The 24,923-nt window shown below is 37.7% G+C and overlaps 1 protein-coding gene across 5 annotated transcripts in view; it reads right to left on the bottom strand.

Moving 5' to 3' along the window:
• CEP112 (centrosomal protein 112) overlaps nt 1-24,923 on the bottom strand; it is a 291,150-nt gene that overhangs the window by 222,017 nt on the left and 44,210 nt on the right. For all 5 annotated transcript variants that reach the window (XM_054048114.1, XM_054048115.1, XM_054048117.1 and 2 more), the window contains 3 exons: nt 6,728-6,814; nt 2,968-3,067; nt 1,593-1,711 (listed from right to left, as the gene is read on the bottom strand). In XM_054048114.1, the coding sequence (XP_053904089.1) occupies nt 1,593-1,711; nt 2,968-3,067; nt 6,728-6,814 (306 nt within the window). The remainder of the gene's footprint in view (nt 1-1,592; nt 1,712-2,967; nt 3,068-6,727; nt 6,815-24,923) is intronic.

A 24,923-nucleotide genomic window follows, 5' to 3' on the forward strand; every position in this document is an offset into this window, starting at 1 on the left:
CTTTTTGCGGATACAGACTAACACCGCTGCTACTTTGAAACCTGTCCTTGTAGCAGTTACTTCTTACCCAAACGATGCATGGAACTCCACACAATGAAAGCAACTAACATGATTTTATCATTGGCTCAATATTTACTATCAGGAGAAAAAGAACTTGATTTTATGGCTATCTAGGTCTTCTTTATTAAAAATTTGGGACAGATGAAAAAAAGGCCTTTTCAGTAAGCACAAAATCAGAGAATACCTGATTACATTTTTTTAAAGTAAATGTTACACGAAGCAACATGTTTTTTTTTTTTTTACTCTAAATCATGCTGGAAACAGCCTCTAGTTTGTTCTACAACACTACATCAGCAAAATATGCTGAGTCTCCTGTCAACAACTTGACTCCTTATACAACAAAGGACAGTAATGATGTGAGTTTGCAAAGGTTAACATCTATTCAAAGGAAAAAAAGGACTTGAGAAGGACAAAATGAAATAACTTTCATGTACACTATAAAAATATTCTACCTATCCATCTTTATTGTATTGTCTTGGAACACTGGACTATCACTTTTTTCCCCAAGGGGTAAATGGTGCCTTTACACCACTCCTGTGTTTTTAGTGGATTTTAAATTAACATAGCATTTTTGTTTGCATCCTTGTTTGTGTACTTGTATCATTGATGACAATGGCAGCTTTGGGCATAGCACTTGCTAGTTAACTGTCCATGCAGAGCAAGTACGATGAACTCGGGGTCAAAATACTGTTTTTGTAAGAAACAAAACACTGAGCATTCTTGCTTCAGGTTTTTTGCTATTGGGAAAAACAAAATGTATGAGCAAGTTTTCTTCCAAAGCAAGAAGAAAAACTAACAAGGCCTTTGGCTCATAGGTCCAGGTGCCAAGGCATAAAATTAACCACATCCTCTCTGGGAAGGGAGGCACCTTGACTTTGGGGCGACCTTCCTCCCTCTCCAGTGGGTTAACAGCACACTGTCTCAACAATATTGTGGCAAGGCTGGAGCTGTACTGTGATACATCTGTCTCAGCACACATTGATGATGCCTTAAGCCTAAAAGTAAATAAAACTTTTATTGAACAATTTAAGTGTCCCTGCACAAATAGCTGTTCAAAAGAGTCATTGTGGCTGTGGGCAGCAACAGTTCAACAGATAAAAAATCCACATCAGGTAAACTGTCACCAGAAGAATGCGACAAGACACCTTCCTTGTATACCCAGGCAAATGGGTTTGTCAAAAGGAAAAGACAGGGCTTGCAGATAGCCTCCAAAGAAAGACTGGGATTTGCTCGTATGTTTTGGAGGACTAGGTGTAGTGATAGTGGTGGATACAAATTAAAATGGCAAAATTTTGTAGTAGGTCAAATTTACAAAGATCTATTTTAGGTGAAAAATATATTAAGAAAAACTGGCAGCGTTACTCTAAAAGTGAGCACAGAGAATACAGAAAAATAATTTCAGAAGTAGCATGTGTCGCTTTTAATTTTTTAAAATTAATCATTATCAATATGATGAATTGTACATTTGATCTTTCTACATTTCTATTGAATGAAAACTTCAGACTTAAAGCAAATAAAGTGTTATCCATTACCCTTTTCTCCCAGTCATTGTTCAAAGAATCTGTGCTCTGCTCACACAACTTCTTTAACTCCATAATCTGCTTTTCCTTAGTCTCTCTGACAACTTGTGACTCGCGAACAAGGGTCTGAACTGTCAAAAAAAATAAGAAAATAAACCAATTCAAGAGATGCCTTCTTCCAATATTGGCAACAAATGCAATCAGATAACTCCAGTCTTCCTTTCTGATATCACTTTCTGATATTTTTGTGCTTTAAAAAATTATTTTGTTTGTGTGATAACTTCCTTACAAATGTAACATTAAATTCCATGCCATAAAACTGGATATTTAAACAAATATGGGATGTTCTCTTTCCACTGTGGTTTTGTTTACTTATAAAATATTTCCTGGTGACTTTTTTTCTCTCTCTGTGAAAACATGAATATACAGAATTCTGTAAAACCTTCAGTAAGTATGTAACATAAGAAAATTAAGAACCTAAAGAAAATATAAAAACATTGCAACTCTAAATACCTTGCATCAAGATTTTATGCGCTGTCAATTTTTCTTAAATGTACCAGAACAGCAGAAAAACAATAGTAGTTTACATACAATTCTCTAAGAATTTTGAAAAGTGACTAGTGATTTTGAGTGCCCAACTAAAGCACCTGAAAAGATCCTAATTTTCAAAAGAAGCTAGGCATCTACCCTCTGAAAATCAGGCCCCTTAAAGATATGTCACATTGGGCTCCCAAATATTGAGGCACTCAAAATCACTAGTCACTTTTCAAAATTCTTGAAATAAAGATTTAAATAAACCATAAAGTAGGGCTGGACTAAATACACTGAATAAATAAATTGCTCAATTCTCCACCCAGAGCTTAAAATTAATCTTGAACTTGTTACAAGGTTCCAAACTGATTATTTTAAATTAGTTTTAGAATTCATGTGCCACTAAACTTTCTACTTCTGACTGGGATTTGAGATCCCAAAGTATTTCTATCACAAGAAACACTGTTTCACTCTATAGGCATCCGAAGAAGTGGGCTGTAGTCCACGAAAGCTTATGCTCTAATAAATTTGTTAGTTTCTAAGGTGCCACAAGTACTACTGTTTATGTAGTATTTTAGACCCCTCAAAAACCAGTAAGTACTAAACCTAACAAGAACACTCTGTCTCTTGAAAAATGTAGTATGGAAAATGGAGTGCAAAGGGAATCAAATGAGCACCCTAGTCAAATGAAAAATTACGGCCAATCTTTGCCGCAAACTTATGCGCACAACTCCTACTGAAATTCAATAGGAGTTGAACATGTGCACCTAAAGGTAAAATGTGGCCATCAGTCTTTCATGTATATAATTCCACCACACAAAAATAGAAAGCAAAAAAAGTTATCTCGTAGTATCACCTTTCTTCTCTAGCTTCCTAATAGTCTCCTCAGCTTCATTCTGTTTAGTTTTGTAGAGGGTCTTCAATACCTCAGTTTCATTATTCTTTCTATCCAAAATCTGTAGTAGAAATTCACAACACTTTAACAAACCTGTGATTGAAAATAAAAATATAACCCACAACCAAAGAACGATATCATATATGTGGATATATAACAGTGGAAGGGTTTTGTATCTATAAAAGAGTAGTAGTCAAGAGATGCTTTGGCCTCATGGAAGTAATGAAAAGTGTGAAATTATCATTTCCACAGTAACTAACTGCAATGGTTATAAACAGAGGATGAATTCAGATGGCAAGCAGGCAACAGCAGGAGATGAACTTCTCAGCAACAAAAATACTATTTTAGTGTAAATGTCCTTATAAACAAAGAAAAGGTGAAGAGAAAATGTTACACAGACAAAGAACTGATTCTGAAAAAGAATGATCTTCACAAGGCATCAAGAGCATCATGATTCCACAGGTCTTGAACCTTGGTCCACAGGGTTCCCAACTGACTGTCACCTACCTGCTCCCACCCAGTGGCTCACTACTAACCAACTGAGCAGAAGAGACCACGAAACCTGAAGTTACAACAGAGAGGGTTTCCCTGGGCCTGACTGGAGGAACACACTAAGTTTTGATTGGTCAGGGCTTCCTATTGAAATCCGAGGAGGAAGTTGTCCATGCAGCTGGGTTCTACCGGGCTGCTACCCTGAACCCCGCCTTCTTGCCTGACTCCTCAACCCTGTTTTCCAACCTTGCCCCTGGTTCCTGCTTCCAGGACCTGTTCCTGCCATCCTGTCCTGTTCTTGATTCTTGTCTCCAGGCTCTGAATCTGGCTCTGACACTTGGCTTGACACTTCAATTTCTTGGCTTGATTCTCTGACTCTGGATACAACCTTTAGCTCGACTCCCAATTCTGACTCTGGCTCCGACCCTTGGATTGACTCCCCAACTCTGACTACTGCTCCAACCACTAGACCCCGCATTTTTGTTTCAGCCCCAACACAATATAATAATAGTGTAACAGTAAATTTAACAGTTTTGAAGACAATCCAAGAATGTGAACATACATTTTATTGATAAATGCTCAATTAATCCCTATGGGATCCCACCAAAGAACACAAACACACGGAAGAAAATGTAAGATGCAATGTTTTCTTTATAAATGAATTAACACTTCGGCATTCAGTGAGTAAACAATTCTTTTCTTTTCTTTTAAAATACTGTAAGACATCTTACCAAGTGACCCTGCTGGGTCACTCAAAAATATATAATTGGCTATTCCAAAAGTAAAAGCAAGGACAGTATTTTCGGTCCTTACCCTGTTTTTTGGTAGCACTACATTCTCTATGGGGATATAGGGTGCGCATTGATGACCCACTCCAACTTCCTCTCCATGTCTGACACTTTTAATAGTATTCAGTTGTTTTCTTTTTCACTCCCAGCAATACATCTGCCTGTACCCTTAATATCTCATTAAAAACTCCCTCTCCCCATTACCTTACCTCTGAAACCATTTATATATTTGCTTGCAATTCCTTTACTATGTTTTGTGGGTCTTTCAAGCCAAAGACAGTACTCTATAATGGAGATTTACTATGTGTTCTATGTACAATGGAATCTACAATCCAAAGGTAAAGACAACTTTTTGTCTATCTTCATTGTCCATAACCACTCTTTGATTATACATAAACATTATATCTCCATACTCTCATTCTTCAGAAAATCACCAGTTCTCTCTGTCCAGTCAAGTACTTTGAGCCTATCAGACTCATTAGCATAATTTGCTAATTTCCCACCTTTGCTGATCTTTACCCCCACCAACTCCTTGCACTGGTATCTCAACCTTCTTCCCTCCCTCCACTGAATGAATCTGGCCATCCCAAGAGAGCACTACTGTTGGAGGCAAGCCACAGAAGGAAAGCCATAGATATGTAGGGATATGGAAGCCTCTCATCTGGACTTCCTTCCTTTCCTTAAACCATCAAGATTATTTTAAAAAAATATTTTACTCTTTTTTCTTTCCACATTCTCATAAAAAAGATTTAAACAACGTAAGTTGTCTTGCTATGTTGACAGCAAAAGACAATCCTATATAAGTATTTGTATTTATAAAAATGCAAACACCTCTGTATTTATAAAAATATACTTACCACTGAAATTGTACAGACAAACTAAATTGATAGTATTGTCTAATCTGAATATTAAAATAAAAAGATGTATATTTATGTAAGTTGTTATGCTTCTGGCTGCAGTTTAAGACACTATTTTAATGAATATTATAAACTGAATGTTAAACTTAACATTTATGTTTAAAATGTTTTAACGTTATAGTAATTCTAAAAACTCACATCAAGCAGAACGCTGCCACCCCAAAACAGAACGTTACTCTCACCTACATTAAATGGTCTTGTGATTAAAGGATTAATGCAACACTATTTAACTTCTTCTAAAACATACCCAACATGATAAAACAACTTCAAAAGATGGAATCTTGACAGCAGTTTGAAAAAAACAACAACTAAGGAGATGAGAAGGCATCTCAACTATTTCTTATTCTTACAAAGCTGTTTCCTTTAGACTCTCAACTTCACTAGCCAGTTACACTTACAAGCTTTCAGAACAGATGAGTCAAATATGCACCTGACCAAATATTAACATCCTTTATGGGAGTCTTTGATGTGTCATAGTGTTGTGTCAACTGACTTCCTCCAAGTCTGTGACTCAGTTTTGAAAAACAAAACTGAGACACTCAGTAAAGCCTAAATTAGGATAAGGCCCCATGAACCTCATCCTGTGAGGTATTGAGCACTCAACTCCCAGTAACTCCATGGGAATTAAGGACAATCAGCACCTTGGAAGAAGCACTTAGTACCTCAGAGGATGTGACCTTATGTAAAAACACGATAAAAAACATGATACTAAGATAAACAATATAGGCGGTGACAGTCTTTTTAATCAGTTGCAAAGCGATGCTTTGCAACACAGTCAGAAGAAATCCTACATAGCCCAAAGTAACCATTCTGAAGTGATATTTTATTGCTGTGCAGAATCAAAAGTAAAATAACAGTCTGATAAACTAAGTTAAGCTGAATTGTAAGTGTTCAACAGTTTGCAAATCTATTTATTAAAACAGCCTATTTTTTCAAGCACGGTGTCCAAAATAAAATAGTAAAACCAAGTACTGTTACCATACTGATAAGAAAATGCATTTCGTAGACTCATTTAAACAATTAAAATAAAAAGAAAATGTTTAAGTGGCACTGAACTTTACTCTAAAATTAATAAAAGCCAAGGAATACAAATTTTCAAACAGAATCCTAGAGTTAAAGCTGGAGTTTCAAGAAAAATAATCAGATGATGCTCTTAGTTAATGACAAAACCACAGGTTGTCAGTTTCACCATCAGATGAAGCCACAGAAGTTGCTGGGTTGTGAAGCAAAATTTTTTTCTTCAAACACCCATATCTGCAATATCATCACGTAGCACATTAAATAACTTTTCACAGAAACATTTTCCTTTTCCAAGTTCATGCCAGTATTGGAGATCTCCCTTTCAAATCAATTTTTGCAAACTGCAACAAACAACAAAATCTTATTTTAAAGCAAAATGAATGTTAATCTGAAAAAGCTAAAGAAACTAAATTCAGCTCTGAATTATTTATTGGGATCATATTCAATATTATACAGATTCATGTACTGTACATCCCTCAGAAGTAACATCCAAACATTTCTTACCTTCTGAACATCAGCATCATGCTTCTGCTGTAATTTAAGCTTTTCTTCATGAAATTTAGCTTCCATTATTTTTGTTTTCATCTCCAGCTTTAAAGGAAAAAGTAGCTCATAGTTATTAATTCACTTTCAGAATAAAATTATATTAAGGCCCTTCGGTGATTATTTACTTTCCATAATTAGAAAACTAGTTTTTTGCTTGGGGGAGCAGAGGGGTTGCTACTCAATAAATGATACACAAAAAATCCACGTACAGTTTTTGAAGTGATTTCATACCATTTATTTCATACAAACATTAACAGTTTCAATCTGCACCCACTGTTTAAAAAATTGTAGAAGATTTCAGCTGGTGAAAAACAACAATTACTGTCCAAAAAGCTAAAATTATATTTTTAAACAAAACAGTGTGGAAAAAAAAGTTTTAATATTTGTGATAATGCACATAAATCATGCTAAAAGCTCTTCTATTTATTAGCCAGGTGTTTCTCCAATTTATACAAAGGATGTCCTTCAGCTCTCACTCATGTTTATTTTTGTAGGTTTCTATTATTCACATATTTTATATTCTGTACAAACTTCCTTTTCTAAAGATTCTTTTACTTACAAAATCATTAAGATTATTGCTGGCAAATCAGCAAGCTGGAAACATCTTGTTTTTGCCTTTTTATTTGTTTATTGTAGTTTATTTAAAAGCTTCCATGTAACATACCAATGATATTGCTGTTCATTGTAAACAGGCCAAGTTGTTCACCTAAGATGATAAGATGATAATTTAAATCTCTCATACATTTTTATTATGGCCTTTGAAAAGCATTGTCAGAATTATATCTCCACGTATCATAGCTCTTTTGTGTTTACCAAACAACTTTCTAAAATGACCAATGATACTTTGGACCATACTGTAGCTCTCCCACTTAAAACTAGTTACTTCTGTTGCTCAGGGAGCAATGCAGCCAGAAAGCTGACCCCAACATAGTCAGCCCTACAACCTCCGCTGTTCATAAGTGACACATCAGGCTGGGTCCTGGGTGGCAATGGCTGGCCAGCAGAATGTTCTCTACTGGACTGTTCCCACTAGCACAACTTAGACCAACATTTAAGCTGTTCTAAGAGATGCTGAATTGCCACGACTCTCCTCAGCCAGCTGAATACAGGATCCCAGCCACGTTCCCTCCACCCACAGCTTGGCTGGACCCACAGATTTGGCCTCTTGTGGTTACGACATGATGGATAAACTGTATTATATAAAAGAATATGATTGAGATCCCCACATTAGCCTTGCAAGAGCAGAATTGCGCCAGGTGAGCCCAATCAGCTAATTAGGCTTCAAATGGGGGTCTTTTGGCTGGAGGCAGCTAATTAGGAACAGGCTCATCTGTGCAGGAACAGGTGGGACCTATAAAGCCAGAAGGGGGCTACAGACTGGGGAAGCTGTAGAGAAAAGGCAGTCACTCCCTGGGGAGAGGGTTCTTGGAGCTAGTACACCTAGACAGAGAAGTGAAACCAGAGTGTAGGAAGCAGTCCAGGGAAGGAGCATTGAGGGCAGAGAGAGGAAGCCCAGAACTGTTGAACTGAGGGTCCCTGGACAGGAACCTGAAGTAAAGGGCAGGCCCAGGTTCCCCCACCAGCCATTGAGGGAGTGGCACTGGGGCAGTGAATGGGAAGACCACCTAGGACTGTTGATGGACCGACTGAGTGACCAGGCCAAAGGGCTAAGTGACAAAGAAGATGTTGCAGGTCCTGGAGCGAGAGGAGCTGCAGACCAGAGCGATGGCATGCAAACTGCGGACGGGGCATTGGCCTCCAGAACTAATCCCCAGAGTGATCAGGAAGAGGCACCATACTGGCAGTGAGTGGAGCACCCCGGGACAAAGAATCAAATTCTTAATTCATTACATTTATTTTTCTGTATTTTCTTTGGTTTAAATCAACACAATATTTCAAGCATTGATCTAATTTTATTTTATGTATATAAATATACATATTGAATACAAACACGCTGATATCACTTCTTTATAACACGTAGATATATGAATACAGATATTTTTGTAAATGTATATAGAAAACATCCACATACGAAAAGATCACAACTTTCGATTCGATTACTGCACCGAATTTAACAAGAAAACCCTATGGGCAATAGATCCTGTCAACAGTTGAAAGTAGGAGAGGCAAGTGCAGCAAGCCCTTCCATCAAGGACTCTCCACATTTAAGTACCAATACCTCTAACTGTACTATGCTTAAGAAGGACGTCTAACCCAAAGCCCAAAATAGGTCTGAAGTCCTATGCAAGCTACTATACTAGAAAACATCTCCAAGTCTTTTGCCAACAGAGACAACTCTTTTCAACACAGATGGGTGGACTGATGTCTAATCCAAAGGAAAGGAAATCTATTCCCCTGATTTTCCAGGTATCACAGACTCTTGTATTCTCAAGACAATCAAATGCTTAGACATTTCATAATATGCACTTGTCCCATATATATGTTAAACAGGCTCTCTCACTGGCAACTAGTTTTCCCCAATTAGCAAGAGTGCATTGTAGCCTAGTGTACTAATTCCAGCAGAGTTTCCTTTCAAGTGTAACAGGACCTGGCACTAGTATGCAGAAAAGGATTCTAAACTTCATCTGAAGAGGACTAGCTAATGAATGTATCCAGAGATACGGTACAAAAAACTCTGAAAATGCTTGCTTAGGATAAGAGAGAGAAGGCTTATTACTCAAGGATAGAAATATTTGAAATACCTTAGGTAGATTAAAATTTCCAAATCCTTTTCCATTTTAGACAAAATGGTTAAACTATTCTTACCTGACAAGTCCCAAATACTCAGCATTCTCCATTTCATTTACAACAAATAAAGACATTATCCAAACTGTGCAGACAAGGTGGGATTTTCAAAAGTTAGATGCCCAACTTTCATTGGCAGAAGGGTGCCTGACTCCCTTAGGTACTTTTTAAAATTCTAGTGTTTTTCTGCCCTGCCTGCTCTGCTGACACCATGTGTGATGTCATCACCAGATACTGAGGAACTCCACATCAGAGACACAAGTAAAACAGGGAACCTATTTTTCAGATATTTAATTAACAAATTTTTAAGGCGGCATATATTTTAATAATTAGGGGTATCAGGATTTTCTTTTGCTGGGAAAGAGTGTTTTTTAAAGTTTATCTTTGAAGTTAGACTAATCCTGCACTCATTGACTTGTTGGAAAAATTGTGGTCATAATATTTAAGATTATGAGTTTGATACTCAGTTCTATGTCCATGAGGCATAAGTACAGCTGTATTATCTTCCACAGCCATTTTGAAACCATTAACTCAACTATTTAATGTGATAAACCTAAAAATATTTAATTTTTTGAATTACTGACAGCTTTTCCCTTACATAGAGATGCACAGTGGGCCAGTACAAAGATTAGACACCACTTAAGTCCTACTTATGTCCTATTCTAAAGGCTTGAATAGGATTTTAAATTGTGCATATGCCTGGGGCAAACCCTTAGAGTCGGGATGAACTTTTACCTTGACACACTTTCATCAATGATTTGGTAGTAAATATAAAATTGAAGGGTGACACAAAGATTGACGTAATGGCAAACAGGGCAGTCATATAGATAGGTTTGGCAGGATTCAATTTATATTTGTTGGCAAACCTCTATTTTGGCACAACATTGAAATTAACCAGAAAAAAAAATCAATTGCTAACAGGTGTCGTGCAGCCTGGGTGGCACCAGCCCTGCAGTTATAAGAATGAGGGAGAGGGAACATGAGAGCGGAGCTGCAGAGGGCTCCCTGCATTGCCACAGGGCCAGTAACACCTGATTCCAGGAGGTGCAAACTGCAGGGAAGGCTGAGACCCTCGGGAGGCAGAGCAGACACCCCTGGCCAGGACTCCAGAGAGTAGGATGAGTCCCTGGCTACGGGGAGACCAACCTGCTACTGAATGACTCCGTCCATGAGCACAAGCTGTTCAGCAGCAGGGTCTGTGCTCAGACCTCCCCACACCTTACACCTGCAGGAGTCGGCTGTCACCAGCCCCGCAGCCAGGCAGGGAGCCCTTTGCAGCTCTGCTGTCACGGCCCTGCTCTGTCACTCACCAGCCAGGAATGTGGAACCATCCATGGGAAGGAACTGTTCAGAAGCACCTTGTGGACAGGGCTCATCCTCCTCTTTGCAATCCTGGCCATGAGTCACTGCTATGCAGGGCCAGGACCAGAGCCTTCCCTGCAGCTTGCCTCCCAGTGTCTTGGGATGCAAGCTGGGCTAAGCATCCCTGGGTTAAGCACGTGTGAGGCAGGTTGGGGCAAGGGAAGGGGCTTTCCCCCTACATTTCAAATACTCTTAATTATCTCAAAGAAAGGAATATCTCTGAAATTTAAAATGCGCTTAAATAAGTCAAGTTAACTGCAACTTTTACTTACTAGCATGTTAGTCTCCTATCACTAAATTAAACTGGTGATAGCTGACAGTATTTCTGTGCCAGCTCCTCTCATCTACCAGCAGTTTTAGGTCTTAAATTGTGTTATATTTTATAGGTCTAATATATATTGCAAACACAAAATATGATACAAACAACGTCATGGTAACCCTTTCATGTGTTTCAGAAAGAAAGCAGATGAGAACAATTTAGACCTCAGTGCATTCATCTTCATCAGAAAAGCAATTGTTGGTTTATGTACTGATGTCCGTGTACACTAACAGCTTACATATGGATTCATCTCCTTATTCCTAATTAAGAGGTAATTTAGAACAGAAAGTACACGATGCACTATCCCTGAGACAGAAAAAACTTAATTTTTGAGTAGATATTTATCCATAGCTGAAAAGTTTGCAATGAAGTGTGAAATTTATCCATTGCCACAGTCTGAATATCATTCCTTTAGGTTTCTGTCATTGTTTATTCTCCTCACAGAGACTATGAAGCAATTAAACCCTAAGGCCATGTAAACATTACTGATGTCAAACATCTGTGCTGCCCCTGTTATTTAAAGCTATGGAGGGTGATACCAACAGAACAGCTTTTAAGTGCCTAGTCAGACTTTCCTTTCTTCCTATTTTCAAAAACTCATCAACAGCAAACAATTATGTCATCACACCACTGTAAAGCCTTTTCAGAAATGTAGGAGTTCTGTGTAAGCTTGAAAGCTGGTCTCTCTCTCACCAACAGAAGTTGGTCCAATAAAAGACGTTACCTCACCCACTTTGTCTGCATTTTCAGAAAGGCAGTTTCAGAAATCTTTAGTAATGCAGCTCATAATCTAAACCTCTTAGTGGCCATCCTATTACTGCCATAAATATCAGTTATCTAGGTGCTTCCCAAATTTTTCATATGTCACAATCCCAGCATTTATCCTGCCACTATTTTTTTTTTCACATGAATTTGCAGAAGTAGTACAATCTGTTTGATCTGTTTAATTATCTGATATATAAACATATCACTATGCAGATCAGCCATGTTATTTTGTGCCTGGGGCTCAGAGATACTTTGAACTCCTATTGATCACTGTTTGCTTGTCTTCACTGGACTAATCACCTTCAGGCCAGAGGTGGCATCTTGAAGGTTTAATGTAGATCAGTATTTTTGGGATATCTGCCAAAACTCTACATTCACTCGCCAGATTTTTTTCAGTGAGTGTGTGTGTGGGGATAGGGTGGGGTGAGGGGTGAACTGGAAATTCTAACTTCAAAGTTAGAACAAATAAAGTAGGGCAACTTATTTTTTTTATCTCAAGACAAAATTTTCAACACCTGCATAACACCAAGACAAAAAAGAAATTATTAATCCACAATGATTAATAATCATATAAAATGAAACATAATAAAACTTCATTCTTTACCATGTAATTAGTAAACTTCCTACTGAATGCCATTTACTCAAAACTCTTAATACATGGAGCTAAGTAATAGTAAACAAGAATTCGTTGCACATATAGTGTTTCATCTGGATAATTCAAATGTTGAATCGTAGAAGTACTGCACTGCACTTCTCTTGAACAACAGATTTTATCGAGTAGAGAATCTTTTTAAGTTATAGATGATTGGAAGTCTCCATTATTTAGTATTAGATACTATTTTCACACTTCTAAAATTATGCCTCCAAACAGTGTAACATCATGTACAGTAGTTATTACATTCCGTTTTTCGCTTCTTGTGGCAGACTGATGCCCCACTAATCTCAAAATCTATGCTGCTGCCCACCTCATCTTTATGTTTCCATGAAATGGAAAGAAAGGAACAATTACCATATATCAAGGATATTAAGCTGAAATCCTAGCTCCGCTGAAGTCAACAGCAACACTCCTGTTGATTTCAATGGGGACATGATTTCATCCTAAGAAGTTTAAACTTGTATATGTACTTCACAGAAAACAGAGTATGGTGAAGAAAGTGAACAAGAATCTATTTCCTACAGGGCCTGTAGTGAAGAATGTGCAGAGGTTGTAGTATCCTATGGGGAAACGCAATTATAATATATTTTCTGTGGCAATTCGTTACCTACTCTCCTTAGCTATCATGACTGTATGTAACAAACATATATGGCAAAATTTGTTGAAATGTGAACTGATGCTAGCGACAAAAGGTCAAACTTTCTCTGCATCAAATTATCAAGTAGAATTAGGTATATTATATATTTATTTAAACTACTGTCTGCACATTCTGAAACACTTTCAAGGTTTTATTATTTTATATTTACAAAATAAGTTTGTCCCCACTCCCTTATTTTTAAACAATGAAGATGAGTAAGGATAATTGTCCTCATTTTATTCCCCAAAATAAACTGAGGCAGGACAGAATGACTGACTTGCCAAAAGTCACACAGAAAGCCACTGGCAGAAAAAGGAAACCGATAAAACCTTTATTTATCCTGGTTTATTTTTCGTAAGTTTATGCAATTAGAGTATAGTTTATCGATGCATGAATTTCTCTTAAATTCTTAGTACTGAACTGTTGACATTACAAAATATAGTTACCCTCTCCACTTCCACAATGATGCACTCATAAAATACAAGAGAATAGCAAAACAAAGTTCCTCATTTTCAAATTAATCACATATCCTTTCTTATAACCCATTATGTCTGTCCGTGAGATAATGTATACATGAATAATGACTTGCAAGGAAGTATATAGATAGATAAAATGTTTTTTATATAAAGCAAGAGCTAAAACCATCCCTTTTCACTGGTAAGTAAAGGATTTTGTAGAGCAGTACTGCCACTTAATCTTAAAGGGATTTCAAGCAGAAAATACAAATTAGTGGTCTCTATTGGGGGGGGGGGGGAGGAGGGTGAAGGAGATAGGAGATTATTTTGGTGTGGCATACACTTTTTTCCCTTTTAACAAAATACCTCCTTTTCTGGCATAAGTTTATTTATCACTCTGACTGTATTCTTTCCAACAGAAATATAAGACCTGAAACATCCTGAAGCCTAAAAGAGGCAAGACATTAACAGAAAAATGAACAACAACACACAGAACTGCAGTGAAAGTGAGACTCGTGTACGTCAGGAACAAAATCTCAACCATGACCACAGAACAGGCCTTAGCTTAAAGTGCAGTGGAGCTGACTTCTTTGCAACTCCAGCATGGCGCTCTAAGGGCGCTTTGTACATGAGAGCTGACTGATCTTTAGGCCTTAAGCAAAAAAAAGCCGCTCTCTGCAAGAGTTATAAGAAGGTCCACAGCCTGTGTCCTTTGCCTAAGCTATTTAGGATAAAGCTGTCTGAAGAATAACAGGAGAAAAATCTCAAGATTTAAAGAGGGGGACTGCTTCACTGTAGATGATTTTACATATAATATCTCATCTTAAAATTCCTCAGAGGTTAAAAACTACAGTATGTCTAAGCTGCACCAGCAGTGGAATGAATGACTACAATAAAGCTTACATTGCCACACCAAACTACTTTGCAAATAATTTATCAAGGAACAAGATGAAGGTATCCTTGACAAAGATCATACTCTGGTGAAAAGTCAGGTTTCCTTCACAGCTAAAAACTTAAGGAGAAGTCCTTGACTTTATGTAACAGGATGATCAAGCCTAATAACAACACATCCTTTCCTCCTGGGCCCCCAAAGTATCTAATCACTAAACAAGTGGGGCACCTCTCAGAGGTTTGACTCATTCCATTTGATGAATCTAGGTTTCTATATAAACAAGTAATCTGAGTTTGGCATATGAATTGTTTTTTGCTATATGCAAAAATTACTTTTTTTCTCTGTGTCGAGGATACTGTGCTTCTCCATTGTTGTGTTTGAATTTTCCAAAAATGATTCTTTTAGGGAGCACAGATTTTTTTTTGCCTACATTTCTACTCGTTTTAAATTTATAAAACTATCAGATTTTCAAACACATTCTACAAATTAAAGGAAGTCATAAATAATTTTCTTCCTAATAGAACATAATGCACAATAAAAACAGCTTTTCCATCTGGAATTTGCATTAACCTGGGGCATTTTTCTTGTTGTTTTTCAAGTGATATCAAAAGTATCAGTACAATTTAAAAAAAAACTCCACACATTATTTCACTTACGGACAGAACTCACATGGTACTATAATGTTAGATATAGGAAGAAATTAAAATTACATTACTTAAAATACATACTTCTGTTGTAGAAATAATTTTTGGTAATTGTCATTTGGAAATCGTAGATATCTAGCTTTGGGCTTAACCCTACAATTCAATCTGCATAGATAGAAAAGCTTCACACATCTAAGAGTCTACCTCAGTGGTTCTCAACCTATTTACCATTGTGGGCCACATCCAATACTACCTGTATTTTCCTGAGGATGTCACATGGGCCGCAGTTGTGTGCTGATTGGGCTGCAAGCAGCCCACAGGACACATGTTGAGAACCACTGGTTCTACCTACATGGATGGAGCAATTCATAAAATTAAGCATATGTGTCAGTTTTTGCAAGACTGGTGCCATATCTCAACAAAAATAAAACTGCAATTAAGCAATTTTAAGTACATTCCAAAATCACAATAAAAAGAGCGGCTTCGTATGCAACTCCTTTTCTATATAATTGCATTTTAATAATTTATAGTTTTCACCAGGAAATTAAAATAAGAAAATTAAAATTTCACTAGGAAAATTTTTGAAGGTTTAAAATTTTCATTGTTAATTCACAAGGTAAAGGCCTCATATATTCATTATTTATATGGATGTTTTTCAGTGTTAAAATTTTTGTAAAGGACATGCTTATGCTATAAACAATGTGATAGCCACTCAAATTATGAATTAACAGGACATTATTTTTAAATGTCCCAATATAAAAGTGTTTGCTCTAAAGTTGATGTTTTCAGTCTGTCACTTATTTTCCCCAACAAGTCTCTAGTATATTTCTCAAAATCCTTTAGGCACTGGTTTGAACACAGATTTTACATCTTTTTGTACTTATAAATTAATTAAAAATTTAGAGCCATTGTCACTTCGCAATTTACATGGAGATCTGTTTCATGTCTTTCAAAAAAGAAAATATTTTTAATATTGTCATAGATTTCAACTTTGAGGGAAAAATTTTTTAAGTGAATGATTAGTTTTGTCCCTGATCAAATTTAGTCACTTAAAGTAATTTTATTCACAATAGCACATCATATTAAATATTTTAAGGAATTCTTCAATGCTGCAGTGAAAGAACATTCAGTAGTTTTATTTGGAGTGACAACTGTCCCACTTCTTATACATCATGAACATTCTCTAACACTTGTAGCGAAGACACTTGAGGATCAGTAAGTGCCAAAAAGCCTGAAATGTTTAACTGTCAAAGTTCACATACAGTAGCAAATCTTGATAAACAGAAAAAAAAACAGCTCTAAAATGCAAAAAATTGCATCCTCTTTAGTGCTTAAAGTTCCAATCCTGAAAGTTGATTCATCCAGGCGGAATCTTGTGCCCGCACAGAATTTTATTGGCTTCAAATGGTGACAGAGGAAAAAATCAGTCCAGACTGCAGGATCAGGGCCTAAGTCAAAAGTTCCAATTGGACTCAATTCTGCAAAGTGCTCAGTTCCCTCAACTCCCATTGAAGCGACTGGCATTTGTGCATGCTCAGCCCCATGCAGGATCAAAGCCATAGTGAGTGGAGAGGCAAACAGACAATTATCCCACTACCTAAATCAAGTTACAGTAACTCCTCGCTTAACATGGTAGTTATGTTCCTTAAAAATGCGACTTTAAGCGAAATGATGGTAAGCGAATCCAATTTCTCCATAAGAATTACATAAAAATAATGTAAATAGGGGAGGTTAGATTCCAGGGAAATGTTTTTCACCAGACAAAAAAATAGATAGATAGATAGACAGACAGACAGACAGACATACACACACACACACACACACAAGTATAGGTTTTAAACAAATAATTTAATACTTAACTGTTCACAACTATGATGATTGTGAAGCTTGGTTGAGGTGGTGAAGTTAGAGGGTGGAAGAGGGTGGGATATTTCCCAGGAATGTCTTGCTGCTAAATCAGTGGTTCTCAAACTTTTGTACTGGTGACCCCTTTCACATAGCAAACCTCTCAGTGCGACCCCCCCCCCATATAAATAAAAAAATACTTTATTATATATTTAACACCATTAGAAATGCTGGAGGCAAAGCGGGGTTTGGGGTGGAGGGTGACAGCTCGCAACCCTGACCCCCAGTTTGAGAACCCCTGTGCTAAATGATGAACTAGCACTCAGCTGAGCCCTCAAGGGTTAAGACCTTGTTGTTAATGTAACCCCACATTCTACAAGGCAGCAGGAATGGAGGGGAGGGGAGATAGCACAGCAGACAGAGACAGACATACACCTTGTGTGTGTGAGAGAGAGAGATACACACTGCCCCTTTAAGTAAGCTGACCCACTCTTAAGTGCATTGTCTTTTTAAGTGGATCAGGAAGTTGAGAGAGCAGCTGCTGCCCCAGGCTCTCTCTGTCTCTCTCCCAGTCCCTACCCTGCTCTATATGGAGAAGAAGGGGTATGGGGGGGGGTGTAAGAGCAGGCAGGGCCGGCGCTTCCATTTAAGCAACCTAGGCGGTGGCCTAGGGTATCAGGATTTGGGGGGGCAGCATTTTGCTGCCTTCGGCGGAAATTCGGCAGTGGGGGGGGTCCTTCGGCGCTCCGGGTCTTCGGCAGCAATTCTGCGGCGGGTCCTTCAGGGGGGAGGGGGACACTCTAACATTAGCCCCCCCTGCACAGCAAGCAGAAGGCTCAGGGAGCAGCTCCAAGGCGGAGGGCAGGAGCAGCACATGGCAGTGGTGCGGGGAGGGATAGCTGCAATTGCTAGCCTGCTGGCAGCTGCTGTACAGGGAACTTAGGGGAGCGGGGAGCTGATGGGGGGCTGTCGGTCCACCCTGGTTCCAAGCCCCCACCAGCTAGCTGCAACAGGCTGCTCTTCCTGCAAGCAGTGGACAAAGCAGGCGGCTGCCAAGACGTTAGAAGGGAGCATTGCACAACTTTAAACGAGCATGTTCCCTAATTGATCAACGAAACAACTTTAACTAGGACGACTTTAAGTGAGGAGTTACTGTATTAGCCAGTTCATCTGTCACCCCAAACATTAATTAAGCAACAGAAATCCCAATGATTTCTCTATGTAGCAGAAATTAGAAAATAAACTGTAATAATAAATAAATAAACCCAGTTTCTATGCACCAAAATATATGTACACTTGAAACCCACACATTTGCTTTTTGTTCACAAATATGATTCATTGTTTTCTAATGTGTATTTCATCAATCTCTGAGTCTTTGTTCAATTCCAGCCATCTCGGTATCTACTAAAACATCAAACTTACATTCATTTTTCACACATTTTCCACATATCCACCATTACATTGCAATTCATCTCAGAATTTCCACTCCATTTTTTTTATTATAGAAAAACTATATTGCAGATGGAAAGTAAATGTCACATATGTGGCACATACAGCATTGTTAAGAAATCTAATACCAGCAGTATCAATATTAGTAAATTATAAAAGTTACAAAGTCAGTTTGGAAAAATGTTTCTCGTCCCGGCTGTACATTGTCTGTAGCTCTATTATTTCAGTGCCATGCCAATCTACTACTAAAATAAGTTTTTGGTCTTACTAAGACAACATTGAAGAGTTAAAGTAAATAAAAATTAGATTTCGTGACTTTGAAGTCAATGGGACTACTTTTGTAAGTAAAGTTTTGTAGAAACTTAGTGGGTCAGAAATAGGGTGACAGATGGCAAATGTGAAAAATCGGGACGGGGGTAAGAGGGTAATTGGTGCCTATATAAGAAAAAGCCCCAAATATCGAGACTGTCCCTATAAAATTGGGCCCTCTTGTCACCCTAGTCAGAAATCACATGAACAAGAGATATGGTTTTGTAAAGGGAAATCATGCCTCCCCTATCCATCTGAATGCTTTGAGGGTGTCAGCAAGCATGTGGACAAAGGTGATCTAATTGCTATAATGTACTTGGACTTTTAGAAAGCTTTGACAAGATTCCACACCAAAAGGCTCTTAAGCAAAGTTAATAGTCATGGGATAAGAGGGAAGGTCTTCTCATACATCAGTAACTGTCTAAAAGATAGGAAACAAAGGACAGGAATAAATGGTTAATTTTTACAGTGGAAAGAGGTAAACAGTGGAGTCCCACAAGAATCTGTAGTGGGACCTGCAATGTTCAACATTTTCATAAATGATCTGGAAAAGGGGATAAGCAGTGAGGTGGCAAAGTTTGCAGACATTTCAAAATTGCTCAAGATGGTTAAGTCCAAAGCTGACTGAAAAGAGTTACAAAAGGATCTCATAAAACTGGGTGACTGAGCAACAAAATGGCTGATGAAATTCAATATTAATAAGTGCAAAGTAATGCACATTGGAAAAAATACAGATCAACCCATCCGTAAGCCATAACAGGCTTCACAACAACTCCCCTCCCACTCCTTTTACTAGACTCAGCAGAATTGGACACGCCTAAGTATGATCATCAGCCCCATTAAATGCCTAAATAGGAGTCAATAATTTATTGATTCTGCATTATAGAAATTCTAAAAAAGGGCACCCAGCCATCCATATACTTTTTACATACTTTGGCCTGGTCTGCTCACACTCTTGTATGAATTTAAAATAAACTAAACTAGTAGAAACCCTATACAGACATTTTTATTTTGGTGTACATTGTTTATTTCTAATTAGACATAAGGTAAATGTAAGCCCTGCTCAACACAACATGGTTAGATCTATGTAAGTTGAGTTGCATCTAGGTAGCTGTGGAAGTGTCTTCATTTAAATCAGGCTCCTGCCAATGTAAGTGTCTCTCTACGCCCATTTAGTAACACCACCTCCCCCTCTGGTGTAGAGTCACAGTAAATATAATTAGGTTGACGCAGTGTCAGTGCACACATCACGTTGCTTATGTCAACTGTTCCAGGCTTTCAGGGGCTATCACAGAATGCCCCACACTGACAATACAATTGATACAAGTACTCCTGGTGAGGACGTGCACCGCCGATACAAGGAGCCAAGTGTTCTCACACACGCAAGCAATTTAATAACTGTAATGGCTGTATGCCAACATAAGTTAGGTTGACATAATTTTGTAGTGTAGACATGACCTAAGTAAGTCTAGTTTAAATTGAAATAAGAGTATCCACACAGCCTTTTTCACTGGCTTGACTAAAAGAGTTTAAAATAACATCTTAATTTAAACCAGTGCAACTCCACATGTAGACAAGTCCTGAAAAAAATACATCATAAGAACAGCAATTTAATATAACCCACCACAAATCCCCGGCCCTTTAAAAATTCCCCACCCCTGAAATCACAATTCCCCCCATACCGTTTTCAGGTGCTTGTGGAAAACAATGAGCCTCACAATGAGCCCTCTCAATCATTGGATTTGAGCTATTTTGGATTAAAAACCAACATGAATTCCAAAGCCAGGGGTCAAACTATTCGATTTAGGTTTGTCTGGAATAAGCAAGCTTCCTAAATCTTTCATAGAAGGTGGCCCCTGAAGAGCACTCTAAAGCCTTGTGGGGGCTCGAGCGGGCCCCTTCAACAAGTTCCTAAAGGTCATCAGGAGACTTAGGCACTCACCCTACTCCTGTACATTTCATAAGGTCTGCAGGAGTAAGGCATCTCTCATGTGGATACTGTGAAGAGACACGGGAAAGGAGGAGGGAATGCCTCTGAATATGTTACTTTCTGCAATCCTCAGGCTTTCCCCACCCACAGGTGAAACAGAAGTATTCAATAATGGAGATTATAATGTATGTATGTAAGCCACTGCATGATGATTCTCCTAATTTGAATGTCCATGTATGAGGAAAGAACCGTATTGGGGCTTGGAAGATCTGGGTTTAACTGCCAGCGCTGCCACAGACTATTTATGGATCACTTAACCCCAGTGTCTTTCAGTTCACCATCTGTAAAATAGCAGAAATAATATTTCATGGATCTCACTCTTTGTCTGAATTGTCTATTTAGACTAAGGTCTAAAGTGCAGGAACAGTCTTAATGCACATGAACAGTGCATAGAAAATGGGGCCCTGATCTTGGTAGGATATTCCAGGTGCTACTGTAAAACAAATAATTATTGTAATGCAAAAATATATAAGCTATACAGAGAAGATAAACAGAAGAAGTAGTGCAGGACTGGTACTATATGTCTCTATTTATGATTTAAGCAAGCAACAAAGAATTAAGTTTGTGGTTGTAAAATTATTTGAATATGGACACAATGGGAGTTGTAAATGAGTTAACAAGTCTATGCATAGATTTAGGGCCCCTAATTATCAGCAACTGATATGAGATTCCAGGTGTTTTACAGTTGTGCAATTTATGTGCAGAATGCACATATAGAAAATTTAACCCTGTGCAATGATTTGCTACCCCAGCTACATTTCTTCATAAATGAATACAGGTTAACACACTAAGAAGTTAAAAAAATACTCTTAATAAACTGTTTAATAGTTTGTGATGAAACACAAAGTGGAATGCTTTTTTCCTCTCCTACAAAAAATTCTTTTCCTTTTAAGAATAAACAAAGTTCATGAAAGATTGGTGATTGGGGCCTGAATCACATTTATACTGTATTTTCAAAGACTTTCTTTACCTTTCAATTGAAGAGAGCCTTGCAAACCTCATGTGAGCAGATGCCTTTCCTAACCTGCTCTCTAACACAGTTCACATATTAGGGAGAGTCCAAACTCAGCCCCTTGTTGGAGCTTGGTTTTATTAACACAAATATAAACAATACAGCAACAAAGATTGGCTTAAACCTTTTTGCCCAGGCTTCAGGCTCTTAAGGTTCCTCATGTGTGTTGTGTGGGTTTTTTTTAATTATATAGATATAGATATAGATATAGATATAGATATAGATATAGATATATAAATATATCAATATTGATATAGATAAAAAACCCACACAACACACATATATATGCACACACACCCCATTATAGGAAAACAATACTGACACAGTTTATAACATTCTTGGCAAAAATATCTGATTTTAATGAAGAGAAAAATGTCTACTCCGTGATGTAGCCCTAAGCACAGCCATTTTAATTTTACATTTTTAAAAGCTCAGGTTAATTACAAGAGTCATCCTTTAGAATGCTGTCATCAAATTAGTTTTTATTAATTGCTCTTAATCAAGGATGCATTTAAATGTCTAATTCGTATGTTTAAATATTTTCCCATGGAATAAAGCTATTAAGAGGAAGAATCAAAACCTTTATAAAGTTCATTCACACTGACCACTTCATAAAACTAATGAAAGGAGAAGCCAGACTGGTGAATCACACTGCCAGATTTAAGACCAGAGTCCCGGTATCTGGGTCCTCCAGCCAGCCTTCCCCACTGCTTGATGCATTTTTTCCCTTCATTCTTGTTCAATGTCCATTTTCCTTGAATTATTTTTCTACCATTTTCATCTTTCTAAAATGCTTTGTTCATTTTTCTTCTATAAATTCCCTCGCTTCTTTAACTTGACATTTTTATTTTAGCTGTTCTCTTTAATTTGAGTCACAGTTTCTGTAGGTATAGTCCTCCATTTCTACTCACCTTTCAACCCATTTCTTCTCTCTCCCTCTTGAATGAGGGATGGACTCTACATTTGCCAATCCTCAAAACACAGGTCAAAGTGTCCACAAGGTGACAGAGTTACTCCATTGTCAACATCTCAAACCCTGTAGACATTTAACTATAAAAATGTCAGAGAGAGCTCTCTCCCGGTGATAAAGAGCAGCTACACAGTGCAACTTACAATGGGGCAACTGCAGCGGCAGAGATGCGCTTTTGTAAGGTGTGCAGTGTAGATGTAGCTTTATATCCTGGAACCAACATGGCGACAACTACACTGCATATTTCCCTTCCTTGTCTCACAAGTCACATATCAAGTTTCATAACATAGTTGTTACACCCTGCATAGCCTTCAATAATTGCCTCATCTACAATCAAGCCATGAGTAGATCTGTTGAGCATTTATTGAGTTGAGATACTTTGCTTACTGGGGAAAAAAAAATCTACTGTAGAGAGATGATAAAGGTAACAAAGATAAAAAATGATCTAGCAAAGAATAAAAATGTGAAACTGAAAAAATATGGAACCGAAGAAGCCCTTTAAAGAAACACAAAGTAATTCCAAAATGAAGTATTTTATGTCAAGTAAATTGATTGGGGTCTACCCACAACCACTAAAATAGTAGATTCATATAAATAGATTTGTTTTCTACTCCACAAGAGGTTCAAAATCAAATCTTAACAACATAGTCAGTTTTGTGTTTTTGAAAAACATAAATAAGGACTTCACTCCTTTTTTCACTCTATGGGTGGGTGGCATTCAGGATAGGTGGAGGTGAAGTTCAAAGGGAGCTTGCCTATTCCTCAAGATGAACCATTCCTGCCATCTGTTCTCAGTTGCTCTGAACTGCTGAAAACTGATCTGCCCTTGTTTTGTTGCCTCTTCCTTGTTTGAATCCAAGATTTTTCAGTGATGACAGTTTCCCAAATGGTTTAATCCATGTCAGAAGCATTGGGGGAAAAACTACTACAAACCACTGCCTGATGATGCTCATATTTGAACAACTCTGTGATGTGGTTATCATTGAAAATGGCCATGTGTTTGGCATTAGAAAATTAAAACAGGTGCAGGGAAGGCTTATGAATGAAGGGCTAAAGGTTAAAAGCAAAAAACCACAGTTATTTTATTTAATGCTCTCCCCTTTTACCACAAAGAAGTTGAAAAAAAGCTAAATCTTTAGAAAAACTTTCCTTTGTACAGCACTACTTTTCTGTTAATATATTTCCATACTCTAAATGAAAAGGCCTCACTTTTAATTGAGCTTCACAGTCCAACTAAGAAGAAAACACATTTAAGCCTCCTGGTTAATAGTAAGCATATGGTGATTGTGAAATACTTTCTATAACCTTTCAAGTTAAAAATAGCCCACAGTACAGTACCATTAGCAAAAGGGACTGGATCCCCCACTGTGTGGTTTGCAGGAGACTTTGCAATTTCAACAGAATCACTTGTTGAGTGTTTTACAGAGGCTCTTAGTGTGAATTCCTGCTATCTGCAGTTCACAATATTACTCAGCTGACATAAGTGTGCTTCTGATTAATTATTATTATTATTATTTTCTATTCTACCTTTAATGAAACCCTGTCTTACCATGTCCTGGCACAACTGGTGGTTTTGAATACTGCCAATCCAAAGGACTAGGCAAGGCAGGAAAAGTGACGTCTACACAAGCCTGCTCAGTGTGATTGAGTATCGAGTTGGACTAGTAGTTGTTGATAGGGAGCAGCTTTTCAGATTAATTCCCTCATTAGTCATGGAAGTGTTGCCACCCAGCCTTGCTCTTCCTCATGTCTAGGCCAAAGATTTATTTTTTTTTCTACTGATTGTCTTTAGGATTAGCCTTCATGTACATATAAAGTTAAGACATTTCTAAGTTTTATTGTTCTTATAAACACATCCACTATCAAAGGGCGGGAGGACTAATTGTTTGCAGATGATGGCCCTATCCTTTCCAACTCTGGCTAATAGATTTGGAGTTCTATGCAGTTTTAAGTATTTATGGGTAGTTTACTGAATTACGTACTATGCTTTAATCTTACAACAATGTAGTTTATATATTTAAAATTAAGCATGTGTAAATCTTTTTTTGTTTTGCATTTTTTAAACATGTCATGGAATTTGCTTTCCCCCAACTTGGTCCACTGGC

Source organism: Malaclemys terrapin, chromosome 13 (genome assembly GCF_027887155.1).
Source record: "Malaclemys terrapin pileata isolate rMalTer1 chromosome 13, rMalTer1.hap1, whole genome shotgun sequence".
NCBI classification, from domain to species: domain Eukaryota; kingdom Metazoa; phylum Chordata; order Testudines; family Emydidae; genus Malaclemys; species Malaclemys terrapin.